At 37.7% G+C, this 15,818-nt stretch overlaps 1 protein-coding gene across 1 annotated transcript in view; it reads right to left on the reverse strand.

The window, feature by feature from the left end:
• The window catches only part of ELAVL4 (ELAV like RNA binding protein 4), a 149,878-nt gene extending 136,048 nt beyond the window's left edge, over positions 1–13,830 (reverse strand). Inside the window, exon 1 of the mRNA XM_054980239.1 lies at positions 13,714–13,830. Coding sequence (XP_054836214.1) covers positions 13,714–13,830 — 117 coding nt within the window. The remainder of the gene's footprint in view (positions 1–13,713) is intronic.
• Positions 13,831–15,818: the final 1,988 nt, after the last annotated feature.

Below are 15,818 nucleotides of genomic sequence, written 5' to 3' on the forward strand. Positions count from 1 at the left end.
GTCACCCAGCAAGCTTCCATGACAGAGCAGGGAATCAACCCCAGGTTGCCCATATCCTAGTCCATCACTATGCCACACTGGTTCCATAGGTATGTTTATTTCCCAAACCTGAGCCACAGCCTCTGAGTCTGACCTTTAACTTTGAATTTCATGGATTTTAGAAAATAAGAAGTTTGCATAAACTAAAGCAAACTTATCAACTCTCTTCACATGTTAATTCATTTTGAGTGTTTTCAGACATTTGTTTATTCTACAATGCAGAAAATGGCAGAATCTGAGAAGCTGCGTTATATTAAGCCTTCCCAACTTTTCTAGGAACAACACCTGGCCTGGTAGTTCCCCAGATTCCACTCCTCAATCAAGGCCCTGAAGATACTCTCTATCTTCAACATCTGAAAGTACTTTTCCAATAGCAAGCCCTGTGTCAGTTAAATGTAGTGGCAATGCTATCACTTCTATTCGTCGAAACCAGAATTCATGGTACTGCAAACTACTTGTAACGGAAAAATGTTTTAAAGATTGTGTTGTTTGTCATTTGATGAAAACCTAGGGTTGGATCTTGTGGATCCATTCTGCTAATGATGATTTCCCCTGGCATCAGAAAAAGGAAGACACCATTCATTGTGCCATGGAAAAGCACCACCATTAGCAGAAAGGATCCATGGGTTCCAACTCTCAATATCGCCTCAATCCTCCGCCCTCAAATTTCCAATTTTTCCATTGGAAAAATTCCAGAGGAAAAAATGTGGTTCTTTCTTCTATTAAGTACCAAATTTCTGTTGCAAATGGAGAACTCTTTCATGTTGCTGTCTCTGGCCTTCCTGGAAGTTCTGTGCAAAAGAGCAATATGTTAAAACACTGGGCCCGTTTGCCAATTGTGGGGCCCTAATAAACTTCAAACTTTACCACCTTGCTCTGATACTGAATCTCATCTGTAAACTAGTTTTAAAAACTCCTTTTGAAGATTATCATAGTCTAGTTGGAATTTTTAAAATCCTGAACAACTTCTTTACACTTATAAAACCTACATAGAAGGAGCTGCACATGACAGTCATTGCCCATATTAGGTAATGACTGGCATACTTCTGGGAGATGAAATCCAAGGACAAAAAATGGTTTGAGATGCAGAGAATTAAAAAAAGTATTTTTTTTGTTGGGTCTTTTCAGAAGCACTGAAAACAGACTAGCTAATGTCTTGCTAAACCAGCAGATTTTGCCAATAAGAACTTCTGAAGTTTGCATATGAATTTAAAAAAAAAATCCATTGCTGTGAAACATGAGCAGCTTTTCATAACATGCGCTAACTGCCACAAAGAACAAAAAGCAGGTGACACATTGTAAACAAGATACATTCCCTGCATAAAACTTAAGATCATTCAGTTGCAAGTATCCAGCCATTTAAGATAATACAACCTCATTGTCCATTAGACTAAGGAAAATAGAAATGCTGTAATGTGGTATATAAGCAATTTTATATTTTCACATTTAGAGGTATTACATATACTTGGTACACAAAATCCTATCCTGAGAATACAAACACCTTGAGAAATCCAAATTTTAGTACACGCAACTGAAGTGGAGAAATCCAGTTCCAAAGTCAGCAGGACTGCTGCAACAACAGTATACTTTTATTTACAAGTTATGTACACCAGTAAACTGTACATGGCACAAATAAGGTTCTTTTTCCTACATGTAGTCTATCCACCCCTACAGACCTAATAAAGTACCAAACTAATATACCAAGCATTTTAAAACTACAAATTAACTGTTGTTCAAAAATTTGCTAATCTGAACATGGATCATGGTTTCACGTATAGGATCAAAAATAATTTGCAAAAAACCTCGCCAAAATAGATGTTCTTAACAGAAAACACCAAGAGAACTGTGCAGAGAGTACTAGGAACTGAATCCTGATTAGAATGGAAGCCAGACACTTATAGATTTGGTTATACCTTGGAAATGATGTATAATACTCAATACTACAGCAACACTTTATAAATTCCCAAGTATCCATTAATGCATTCCTCCCATGAAAGGAGAACGGCATGATGGGAAGCTACCGTGTCCTTATTAGTCATCTCTCCACCTACTGGAGTTAACAGACTACTGGAATACTGACTAAAGAAACAAAAACTATGATAGAGAAATATTGGTTCCTCTTTCACCAGTGTGTGTGTGCAGTAAATAACGGCTCCCAGACTCACCTGGGGGCCTGAGTTGCAGGCGATGCAGGGGGAGGTGAGTGGGGAAGCGGCATGGGGGCCGCCATGTTGAGGAGGGACGGGGAGTGTCCAGGGGCCAGGTGATTCTGCCCAGGCACATCCGGCGCGGGCCCCTGGTCGGATGGCTAATCCCCGCCCCTCAGCACTTGGCCCATGGCGGCATCCCGCCCAGCCCCCCCCTTTTGTCACAACTTTGGAGTGAGCAGGCTGCGGATTGGGGCATTGGGCACCGATCCGTTTGGGGGGAAACAGGGCCCTCAGGCTCAGTTTCCCTATTATGGGGATCCCCATAAGGGGTCTGGGGAGTGAGGAATGGCCGGTGCATGCCCAGACGGGGGCTGTCAGTCCGCCTCACTCCCAGGTGACAGGGGATGATCCACACAGGGGTGTACACCCACCTGGCATCCCACTGACTGTCATCCCATGGTTCCCCCCCTCAGCAGGGGTCTGAGGGGGCGTGTGGTTCATCGGCTTGGCAGACGGGTCAGCCGATGCTCGGATCTGTGCCCTATGCACGCCTTTGCTCCCTGAGCTGTAATTTCAATAAAGTTGTGGCCTCTTTACCTCCAGCACTGTGTCCGTGTGTTTCTTGTCACCATGCCCCCTCCCCACTCTCCTCCCCCCAGTTAGCACTCGCCTGCAAACTGCTAACTCTCACTTCATACATGCATGTCTGTCTAAGAGCAGAACCACAAATGACAAAAGGCACAGATTGGACACTTGTCGCTTCCCTCAAGTTTTGATGGGAAATGTAGGCATCCTAGTCTCGCAGCTTCGCTCTCTGACTGCTGTCCAATGGACTTTTCAACTGTCACTTGTCCAACATTCCACCAAGCTGCCTACATTTCCCATCAAAACTTGAGGGAAGCAGACAAGTGTCCAATCTGTGCCTGCTCTTAGAGCAGAACCACAAGTGACAAAAGGCACAGATTGGACACTTGTCAGCTTCCCTCAAGTTTTGATGGGAAATGTAGGCAGCTTGGCGGAATGTTGGACAAGTGACAGTTGAAAAGTCCATTGGACAGCAGTCAGAGAGCGAAGCTGCGAGACCAGGATGCCTACATTTCCCATCAAAACTTGAGGGAAGCAGACAAGTGTCCAATCTGTGCCTTTTGTCACTTGTGGTTCTGCTCTAAATCTCTGAATAAACTTGCATGTAGAGATCATAGTAATTTCAGCTATATTTCCCACTTCATCAAATATACAACTTACAAATATTTTCTTCAGATCCAATTCTGATAATGAAAAAATACTAAAAATATACTCTCATTTTCCAGGAATAACAGCTTTACTGCTAAATATAAGCCATGCTTTCTAAATGATCAAACATGATGTCAAATCATCAACCACATTCAGGATTCTTTGAGAAGGGTAGACTTGCAGTGATTTTTATAAGTACTCAGAAAAAAATAGCACTACTGAATTCGCTCTTTTAACAGTGATATTCAAAGTCACTTCAACCACTACATTAAGGCCGCAATATTGTGCACACTTACTTGGGAGAAAGTCTTGCTGAATTCAGTATAAACTGCTTTCAACAAACATGCCAAGTATTAGACTATAAATTTCTTTTTAATCTGTTCTGATAAATCTACATCTAGGTAATCCCCTAGAATGTCTGCTCTTAGAGGAAGACAAATTAAAAACAATATTGTTACAACAGACCTGTCACACACTGGGAAGAGATTTGCATATTTGTCTATTCTTTTAAATACAATTTCTCTTAACCACAAGCCTTGGCAAGCAATGGAATGAAAGCACTCAAGTGACAGATTTTCAAAATAAGGTGTAGATTTCTGTATATATTTTTCTATTTTTACAGCAACATAGGATGTGATGCAAAACAAAAGACTTTTGATAACTTCTGCATACCAATTACAATCTATACAATTCTAAAGCTAGCTACTGCTTAACACTGAAAATGAACTTTCCAAAAGTTTGGTCTAACCACCTTAAACCCAACACTTTGTTATTTATATCAGAAATAAAATATGGCCCTCTTGAAAGTAACACCAAGACTTACAGATAAATTAGAACCAGTAAGTTCAGGATTACCTTCAAGTCAGTATCAATCAATGCTTAAATCAGAGCACGTATTCAGTCAGCACAAAAGAGCAGATCCCCAAGTCCCACATCCCACATTATACTGGGGGTAGGAAAAAACAGTTGAGTAATTAATGCTGCTTCTTTGAATGTATCAATTTGTGTCAAGTCTTTTAGATGGTAGTTTGATCTTCTGAAAACACAACTGACTTGTTTCACCTCCGAATCCCTGATGGATGTACCCTGTTCTGTATGATTCAGCTTCACTTCAGCAAACCCACTAGTATCACATTTCTCTCTCTCTCTCTCTGTGTGCATGTATTTGTGTGTGGGTGGGTGAGTGGACATGGTCTGAAAGTACTGGTGGCTGTTTTTTATTTCATGCAGTATTTTAAATTGTCTTTAGGTTCATTTTTTGGCAGCAGTTCTATACAGTTAGGCTGCTTGTACCTTTGAAGTCAATGAGATTTAAGCAGCCCATGCGCAGAATGGCAGCCTTTGTCTTAAAGATGCCAACTAGTATAAAGCAGATTGTTTTCCATTTTTATATGGATTGACAGAAAAGCTTTAAAGACCAAATGTGTAGTAAAACAATCTTCATATGAAAGCTGTCGAATCTCGATTATCAATGCACTTCAGTAGTGAAAAATTTGGCAAAATAAAAATACCCTTAAATGCCACTAAAATACATGACATTTTATTTGTGGAAAAACTGGTTTAAGAATAGTTTGTTCTACAGCAATCAATGTAATTTGGAATTGCTGGAAAATCAACACTTTGAAGGGACTAGCATGATACTTCTGTATACAGTCACCACATTTATGTCTTAGTTGTAAAAGGTTAGAACTAACTGGTGGGGGAAACAAATGTGGTGCTAATTGATTGTGAGGAAATACAGATAGCTTTGCTAGGGAAAGAGGGTGTGAAAGACAACACACTATTACTTACATTCCACTTAAAAAGCTTTAAAAATATTTTTATTGCTACATTTCATTTTGCACAGTTCTTTTACATGGTAGGAGAGGGCATTACATGAATACATAGCCTGCCATTTTCAGGTGCATCTTCAAACGAATATCAAATACACTATGCCAATATAACCATATGGCCTACATCAAGCGCTCTTGTACATTAACATACAACCAAATTCACTTGTAAAACGTTTAAATCTTAACACTGGGGTATTTGGAGTAAATATACTAAGTGTCCTAGTATCCTGTCATTCATCAAACAAATATGAATTAAGTACTGCAAAAGTGACTCGAATTTAAAGACACTAACTACTGAAAAGATTCCAGCAGAATCACAGCCCAATGTCAGCACTCAGAAACACTTAAGCACACACAGAAGAGCTTTGCATGGATTTTCTTTGAAGTGTTACAAATGATCGCACAACTTCCATTTGCATGAATTTCAAAGCAAACAAGCAAAACAGAACTTCCTTTTTATTATCAAGATCACTGAAATGCCACCCCACACGCTGCAATACCAGATTCGGTGCTCCTGCATGTGTGGATAATCAAATGAGTCCATAGCAATCACCACAGCTCTCTTATGATTTTACTGATAGGCACTTATTTCAAGTTAAAGCACCTGTTGAAAGGCCAAGCCAAGGACATCTTATCTGTCCATCACAGTACAATATTAGGCATAATTGTGTTTACCTGAGCAACAGGCAATTACTTCAGCCTTTTACACATGTTCCTGTTCCAATATATCCAAAGCCAGCCTTTCAGCGCATTTCTAAAAAACACATTCAGCCTTTAGATGACCTTATTTCTTCAGTGTTCTCACTGTCTTTTTATCCAATTTAATTAAGGGTTTCTTGCTGCTGCTCAGTATTTCCCAGCTCTTCTAGATTGCTATTTCATATTAAAAGGTACAGTTAAGGGAAGAATAATGCACAGGAATTACTCTCAGTATCCTCTTTACTTGTACAGGGCCCCATAGGTACAAAAGCTTTGCGACGGCTAAAGTAAATGAACATAGTTAATGCGGAAAATAAATAGCCCTAGCCATGGTGGTAATTCTTAATGAATTAATATATAAATGATCTCAAGTTGTGAAAGACATCATCAAATTAGTATGAATATTAAATGTATGCTTGCTATTTTCAGAAATGTGCTTAAAACAAAAACAAAACCTTCTGATGTTCTAAAACCATGCTGTCAGAACAACAAGAGCTCATTCTTGCTGCTTCATGCTATCATTTAAAGAAGAAAAAAGGATAATAATTAAAAGTGAGAACAACAAAGTAACAATCTTCTGAAGACAAGCTATTGAAAAATCAAATCAATGGCCTTCACATTTCTACACCAATTCAAAATCCATCCTTCATTACCTCTCAGAGGGTCTCATTGAAATCCAGCATATTTATCATTTCATGCTTCCTTACTTTCCTCTCACCCCATCCCCAACGGCTAAATTTACACAATTTCTGTGGTGACATGTTAAGGTAAATTTCCTGCTTTTTTATGTCTGCTTTAAGACTAGTGACCTATAAAAGTGTTTTGCACCCAAGAATGTTCAGATCACTTTCAGTAGAAGGAAATACAAATATGCAGTGTCTGAGCATCACTAACAGCTTTCATGAACACAGCAGATCTATATTTAACAGAAATCCATTATTTCTTGACTAAAATAAAAATCTAAGGTCATTTTAGCCCAAACACTTTTAAGAAGTGGTGACAAAGCAATGTTACATTGGCTTTTAGAAAGTTGTCAGAAAATCATGCTTACTGAATTACAAAATTTGCTGACATGTGAACTGTGTACATCTCAAACAACCTTGTCTGTTTCTGCAGAAGACCCTGAATGCTTAGCCTTACTATACAAATGCAATAGAAACATACAAGTGTGCACATGCTCATTCACATAAGCACAAAGGCACATACACGCCACTTGCTCTTCTTGTACCTCTGACAGAAGAGAAGTGTCAGAAGATTGGCAACTGCCTTTCCAAAAGGTATTAGCAAATTTTGCAAAATCTGATCCCATCAGTGATTCAGCCCTGTATAACATTTCTTAAAACTCTTTTCTCCCACAAATCCTAATGACATTGAAAAAAATACTGCATTGCAGTATTTGTCAGTGTATCAGAGGGTACCCAGTAAGATGTCCCAAAGTCAAACTGGCAGATCTTCAAAGGCATGTAAGTACATACAGTAAATGCTACACACAAGAAAACTAACATGTACCCTGCTTTATAAATATTTGCCTATATATTAAATATTCCTATCCATAAGTGCCCGTAAGGCATGCCCATTTTGAAACTTAAAACTTAAAAAATTTCAAGGTATCACTACATACTTTATGAGTGATTATGCACAACCTAGAACCATAACCTCTCTTCAAGGTTATGTACAGGCAGGACATATTGCATATAAGTGGTAGTTCCTAGTAAAATAATTCCTAGCACATTCTAGGTATTGAGAAGTCTGAAAACTATAACCCATGGGGCAAAAAATGAGGAAGAGTAAAAAAAAGAAAAAAATGGTCAAGAACAATATGCTAAGGTTCCTGAACAATGGGAATCTTCCATTTAAACATTAGCTCTTGAAGCACAGGATTATTCCCTTCCATTTAAGAGCAAGATACAGCCAAATCAGAACTTTGAAGTATATGCTTGCTGTATTCTTGGTCATGCTTTTGTTGCAATTTTTTAAAATGGTATTTTGGTGATTCTTTCACTGACACAGTTGAAAGAGGTAAAAGAAGGAAACTAAAGGAAGGATGGCCAGCCAGCAGGAAAAGTACTTCCCTTTATAATCTGACTTACAGCAATATAAAGAACTGAATATAAAGGGTGTTTTCAATTTAACAACTCCTAAACTGCAGTTATTCACCTGTGAAAATTTGGCAAAATGTGCACAACTAATTTAAACAGTGTACTCATTACTTGCTTTAGCTTTCCAAGGAAATGTCCATCTGTAGCAATCACCTTAAATAACTCACAAATTTTACAGCATTTTCTCCCACAGACTGAAATTCTATTAATAATTTTTATATATCCAAGCAAAACTCTAAGTGAGTGCGCTAACAGTAAATAATGAGTTAGGTATACATTGAAACTATAGGCATTACACCAGTCTCCGGATACCAAAAATGTAACAGATTGGTGTATGGGAATATGTGCTTTAGAAAAAAATGGTACTGCTTAATAATCAAACTACAAAAAATGTATGAAATAAGTTAATTAAAGACAAACTGGCAAAATTAGTTCTAAAATGCTCCAAGACAATGGAACCATATGCTGACTTCTATTCAGGGGTGGGAGTGGGACATGAGGCACTTGATAGTTCAAACGCAGAACGATATAGCTTATGGCTATATCAAAAAGGTGGAAATTCGCAAAAATTATCTAGCTATCATATACATAAATCCTCACAACTTTCTTTTCCTATGGTATATGGAAGGTCAATTGCATTTACCCTGAAGACCGCAGAAGCATCAGTTAAAATTTCTCATGTTTTAAGCTTTCTGTTACTACTATTTCTATGAGCACATATATTTTAATCATGTGCAAATGGACAAAATTATAAAATTTGTCAAGCATAAAAGATATACTCTGTATTTCTAATGTGCTTCTTTTATCCTGGCCATAAGTCAGACATATTATCATCTTCAGCCCCATTGCACTGTATTCTCATCACCTGTCAAACGGTAACGTTTTCCAGAGCTTTACACACCCATCACTGTATTTTAATAGATGCCACTATGCTATGCTAATTTTTATACCCAGCAATATACAGTAGCAGAAAAATTAGCAACAGATATCCAAGTTTGTACTTAAGAGTACCCAGCTTGTATGCAGAAGCAAATACTGCTTTATTTAAAAAAAACGATACTATACAGGGATAGAAATGTATGATACTATAGGAATTAAAGTTGCACCACAAAAGAAGTATAGTTTCATTATTTTGGGAAATGCTGTTCCACAGAATCATTCCATTTTTGCCATAGAATCACTGCATGTCACGCACACAAAAATCAACAGCACTTAAAATATGTTTGACTACAAGTTTATGTACAGTTCCCATTTGATGGAATATTCTGAGAGAATCAGTTCCATGCAGCAGTATAAATTTGTATAATGTACTGTTTCTCCCAATCCTTGCACTTTCATACGCATGCCATTATACAGTAATAAAATGGTTTAAGAGCCCCCACCACCCTATGTAGAAAAAGAACAGATGCTTTCAACAAAAGATTTTTAAAAATCGCTGTACGCTTGAGCCAGAAATGTAATTAACACTTATTTATGAAGAATAATTAAAGTTGTGACTGCCACAAAGAAGAGCAAAGATAATTGAGGTAGCCCCAGAATTTTTTCTACACTGTTTGCAGTATTCCCACATGACTGCCACCTGCTCCCCCACTCAGCTTCCCCTATGCTCGTTTCCCCGGCAACCTTTCATTGGCTTTTCCTCCCAGCTATCGCTTTCAGTTCGGCTGCTCAGTCTAATCTTATTTGTTTTACACCCATCAAAACAAGCAGCTAGACAAAGAAAATCCTATAAGAATAGGAAAAAGACCATAGTTTTGTTCCCTAGTTTATAATAAGTATCCAAAGAGAGGGGGGACGAGTGCCTGCAAAATGTTTAACTGAAACAAAAGTAGGAAGAATGAGGTGAATGTTAATGCCTTGTCTCTCTCTCTGCACACCCCTCCCTCAATGAATTGCTCTGTTCTACAAGATTCAAAAGTCTGCATTTGATCTTGCCATTTTGCACAATCTATACAGAAAGAGCAGAAACAGAAGTGGGGGAGGGGTAATCGTGTAGTTTCTGATTTTTCTGCCAGAAGAATACTCTAAAAATAGAAATACTACTATCACATTGATGGATTTAACTTCCTTCTGCAAAAAAAGAATGGTGAGAAGAAAGCACCCTTGTTTCACAACAGCATTAAGATTCCAAGGAAACAGTACATGCAGTCATAGGTTTCTATTCAACTTAACACTTGTATAGCACAAATGAAGATTAAAAGGCATCATCTGCTGGGCATACAGTACAAAGACACTGTGACTGTCAATGAAGATCATCCAAATGCATGTTCACTGAATAAAGTGCCATGACACTTGTCTATATTTATATAATAGTTGTACATACACATTACACACAGAGGTGCCCTCATTAGAAATCAAAATGACCTATAATTTTATTTATGGCTCACAGCCTGCCATCCTAAGCAAGCATAATTCACAAGGCATTCAAGCCGTATGAAGCATATAAGCAGTTTCATGCCAAGCATTCACTTACCATTTTCAAGCCATTCCACTCCATCTGTGATCACAAAGATGGACCCTTACAGCCCCTCACAGTGTCAAAAGCAAAAAGAACGTTATGTAAAAGCTGACATTCCTTCTTACAGAACTCCTGCCCAACGATGCAACAAATCGGCATATACTAGGCGCTGGTACACATACAAGCCGCCTCCTCTTTTTATGAGGTCATGACAGGAAACTCTTTGAAATACAATATGCAGCATTTACTGAAGCTCCTATAAATCACTCTGTAAAAAAATTACCATGCCTACTGCGCAATACACCAAACCAAAAAGTATCAGTCCCAACGCATTGCCTTATTTTATTTTCCCAAGGATTCCATTTTGCATGTGTGTCGCCAGCATGTGAATGTGGGAAAATTAACTATGCCACCCCCCTCCTTCAGCATTTCTGTTGGCCACATGCAGCCTCGTGTTAGAAAACAGCCTTTTCTTTATTCCAAGACAGAAACTATAATGACTTTAAAATGGCACATTATATCCTTTCTGCCCTTTTATTAAAAGCTAGTAAAGAATTAAAATGCAAAAGAAACAGAGAGAGCAAAGAAGGAAGAGACATGAAGGGAGAAAGACATTTAACAAGCGAGCCAGCGGGGAGCAAACTAAACTCATGTGACAACACAGTCTGATCAAAATGCAGATGTGGGGAAAGCTATATGTTCTATACACAGACTAGGAAAGACTGCTGCAACAAACAGATTTTAAAAACTACTAATACCTACCATAACCATTCTTAATGGCAAATAATGGGTCTTGCAAAGCTTCAGTTCCTTTAAAAATTTGATATGGTTTCAGGGAATTAAATGTTTTATTGTATCTTTTTTAAAAAATCCACAAAATACACAGTGCAGATGTATGATGCAGCAAAGAAAAAAAGCACTGTGTTGAAGCCCCCTGATTTTAGAATGTGGATAACAACTGAATAGAGCCTTGATGAAATTGGCGAGCAGCATCTCCTTTTTACAACCATTTATGGGACCATCTGTCAGCTGAAAGCAAGATCCGATTGGCTAGGGAGACTAAAGGAGGCGTTGCAACATCAGGTGCTATTGAAATTAGCTACTGCCAGATTGACAATGTTAATGATTTGGTGACCTCTACAACAACAGAGACCAGATTTCAGAACTGCTGCTTGTGTCTAGTAATTAAGGGCCAGTTTAAGAACAGCACACATGCATGGATGGATTTTTATTCACACCTCTTTACCCTCTCCCCTGTTACTGACAAACACACACACAAGCATTAGGACTGTTTCAGGCCACACCTAAGAGTTTACAACAATATCAGTCAATCCTAAACAGTGTTACTCCATTCTAAGCCCATTGATTTCAATGGTCTTAGACTAGTGTAACTCTACTAGGGTTGCACTGCATGACATTGAAATGTTACACCTCGGTCAAGCCTCCATAACTGCAGACTCTCAACCTCTTCCATATAAGGCTGTGAACTACAGTGTATTTGAACCACCTTATCTTCCTTGACAGTTGTTTCCCAGAGAAATACATATTTAATGATCTTCCCTTAGGTTATAAAAGATATGACAAAAACATTTAACGTGCATTTTAACTTTATTGATTCATAGGTGTCATAGATTTTAAAGCTTGTATAGTTTTCCAAATTCTCTTAATAGCAAATGATGTTCACATGATATACATTTTTTTTAAAAAAAACCTGGATTTCTAATTAATTTCTAATTAATGTAACAGTTTAATTAACAACTTGAAGTAGAAAATGAAAATCTTTTTCATGAGCTGTAGTTCTCTTTTAAACTGCTTTAAAAGAAAGGACAATAACAACTTACTACCCTATAAATTAGACTAGCTTGAAGTTTGGTCATGATTAGAACTGAAAGTTGCATAGCTACTTGCAGCTCCAATTACAGCCATATAGCAAACTTTTCACATTTCAGACACTGATTGAAAATGCTTCTGTTTTTATTTATAATCAGAAGAATTTTTTTAAAATGTGTGTTTATTAGGGAAATATTTCCTTCAAGCAATCTTTGCTGTAAACTATGAAAAATTGCATTACATTCAAGTTTAATACTTTACCTACATGAATTTATGCTTTCTCTTTTGCTTGTTTAAAGTTACCAAAAATATTTTCCCACTCATTTGTAATTGAATTTATTTGTACTGTTCTACCACCTTAAAACATCACTGTAAAATATTGGAACAGGTTATAATATATGCTTATTTATATTTCATTGAAAACAACATACAACACATATACCCATAACTAAAATCTCATGATGTAAACAGGTTGAAAAACTAATTTTAGAAGAAATGAAAACAATAAAATTCAAATTTAATGCAGCACGGGTGTGAACTGTTAAATAGTCACAAGCTTCTTGTTTCTATTTGGATTCAACTGTTCTTTAATACAAACTAATGAAGATTTGACTAAACAATTTCAAACTGAAAATATCAAGTAGTTCAAGAGTAAATTTAAATTCTTATTTGTACTCTAACTGTAGCACAATATGTTCACTGAGAAACTTTCATTTGTAATGTTAATTCTGAATTATTATCTCATTGTGGTTATCAAAAATTAAACAGGAATTAAGAAATCTTTTATCCATCATTTTCTCTGTCTCAACACACTTCATGAACCACTGAATAAGGATTCTGGACATCACGAAGATTCTGCTCTTTGTCCAAAAAGGCAATTGTAGATTTAAGTCCTAACAAAATTAACATGTTTTGCCAATCAGAAAACATATGATTTTTCTGTGTATATTATGTACAAACATCCAAAACTGTACAAGTACCATCTTTAACATAATAGGTTGTTTTTCAAAGTAAGAAAAATATAAGGCTAAGAAAAACTACCAGACAACTGCATAAATCTCCACAGAGGCCTCTCTCTAAAGACAAAGGCAGAATTCTATTGTTGGGAAATTATTATCAGGTTTCCAATAGAACCATTCATCTTTTAGGGTGAGGGGCTGACCACTACATCGCCAGGAGTGACACAAACTGTAAAGCATCAAAATTTTCAACGAAGTCTTTCAGCCGTTAGAAATGAGCCATCCAAGTAAAAGTGTAATTTTCATGCATCCCCTCCATCTCTCCCTCCCCTCAAAAATTTGACTCAAAAATACAGCTATTCCATTTTCAAAATCAACCACAGGATTGCTTTTTCCCTCCCTTTTCTTCCTTACCATAAATGAGCAGTTTCTTGACTCATTAATGAGAGTTTCCCTTAAAAGAAGTGATCTCATAGCACTGTGTTCCTCTCCACCATGCATACATCCCAAAGGTTGTGGGTATCTTAGCATCAGGAACCGCCAGCAAGCTTTCTCATACAGAGCCCAGATGGACTATACCAGAAGCCAATTCAGCATTAATAACTACCTACTCTGTGCAGTTAAGAAGCCTTACGTGGCATAATGTCCTAGGCAACAGCAGCTGATTAAAAACACAAATAAAAGACAATCCTGTTATCCAAAATGATTGATTGGTGGGCCTAAAAACAAAACAAAAGAAGATTTATATTTATATTTCCCCTTTCAAATCTCTCAATTTGAGAATAGAATCATTTCTAAGCCTATGGAGAAAGAAGGGAAAAAATGCTGCCCAGAAGATGTGACAAAATATTACCTCATTATTTAACAAAGCAGCACTAAGCGTCCTGGTGATTTCAAACATCTTGCCACAGGTTTTGGTTTTAAAGAAACTGAAAAGAATCTTTTGCAAGTCCAGTCCTTGCCACAAAGGGAACATCAAATTTCCTGCACACAACGTTTCCTCCTTAGAGTTAACATATTAAAACATCTTAATGCATTTTCCTTGTTAGCATGCAGAGTAGACTCACTTCTGTAACATGTTCTGCTCTTTTTGCTAGAATAGCCTGCTGCCCTACACATGGCTGTTACTTAAACTATTCTTTAAAGTTACAGTTCACTCTCTAACCACCAGGTGGGCAGTGTGGAATGAATCAAAATGAACATCTTCAGACCGTTTTTGAATAGCTTGTAGCTGTGATTCTCCGTACACATAAAATGTGAAGTGTTGTAAGAGACAAAGATGTAGATAGCATTCTTTCACCTCCTGCCTTGTCACCAGAATATATGTTAGAAAACAAAAATGAATCATGAGCCTGACAGGGAAAAATACTGAAGGATTTTTTTAAATTAGTTCTTTCTCCCCCCCCCCCAAGAAAACAAGCTCATAAATGAAAATAAAATATAAAAATACTATTTTGAAAAACTTGTTATTTCAACGTAACATTCTGTTGTTCCGGAGTGTATTCAGCCCTACTGAGGTTTATGTTTTTCCTTTTATTAATTTATAAAGGCATATTTTTGGTACACCTATGAATAGACCTTCAACTCAGCTGTGGCTGGCCCTGTTGTCTTCTTTTTGCCACCTGCACAGAACTTAGCCATTTTGCTATAAAAATAAGTGGTGGAAATTTCAAGGCTTTGAACTTCTTTTTGTATCTCTAGCAAGCTCATTTGAATAAACTCTGTGATTACCACAGGCCTTTCACTAATCTGAAAAACGTATCGCTAAATTGGCTAGATGATCAGTGGGCCCATACCAGCTTTCATACCAGTAATCCCATTTGATTACTGAAAAGGCTATGCTGTGGATGATGGGAACCAAGTGGGCAAAAGTCAAACAAGACAGAAATTGCAATGTGAGAATGAGCAGAAAGGCTGGTAGGACCCAACCCAATATGAATTTAGGAATCAAATAAAAAGAATTCCATAGTTATTGCTTATTTTGTTTCTATCAATTGCCGATGGAAACAAAAAAATCCATGTATTTTACATTAAAGTGAATTCGAAATTAGCTACTCAGCAAGTGTAAACCTCCTTTCAGAGACTAGTTCTGGCCAGGACAATTTGGAAGGAATAAAAGCAATGCAAAGGATTGAATCAGGAATAGAGATGGGCACGAACAGAAAAAAAACCCGAACATGATGTTTGTTGTTTGTTGCCATCCACGAACAGGAACTCACGAACAACCACGAACATGGCCTTGTTCATGAACATGTTGGTGGTTGGCTGTTCATAGGGGCCAGCAGGCTCTCCTCCAGCCATCATCCAAGTTTGGTCAAGATCCCTACTGCACCACTCCCAGAAACCTGACCTGAGCAGGCACCAAGAAAGGTACAAATAAATAAATAATAGCTTGGCCCCAGAGCCTGGCAGCAGCCCTGGAACCTGAGGGTGGGTAGATCCCTACTGCACCACTCCCAGAAACCCTACCTGAGCAGGAAGCAGGAAAGGTACCAATAGTAAATAATAGCTTGGCCCCA

The sequence above is a fragment of the Eublepharis macularius genome, chromosome 5, assembly GCF_028583425.1.
Source record: "Eublepharis macularius isolate TG4126 chromosome 5, MPM_Emac_v1.0, whole genome shotgun sequence".
NCBI classification, from domain to species: Eukaryota; Metazoa; Chordata; class Lepidosauria; order Squamata; family Eublepharidae; genus Eublepharis; species Eublepharis macularius.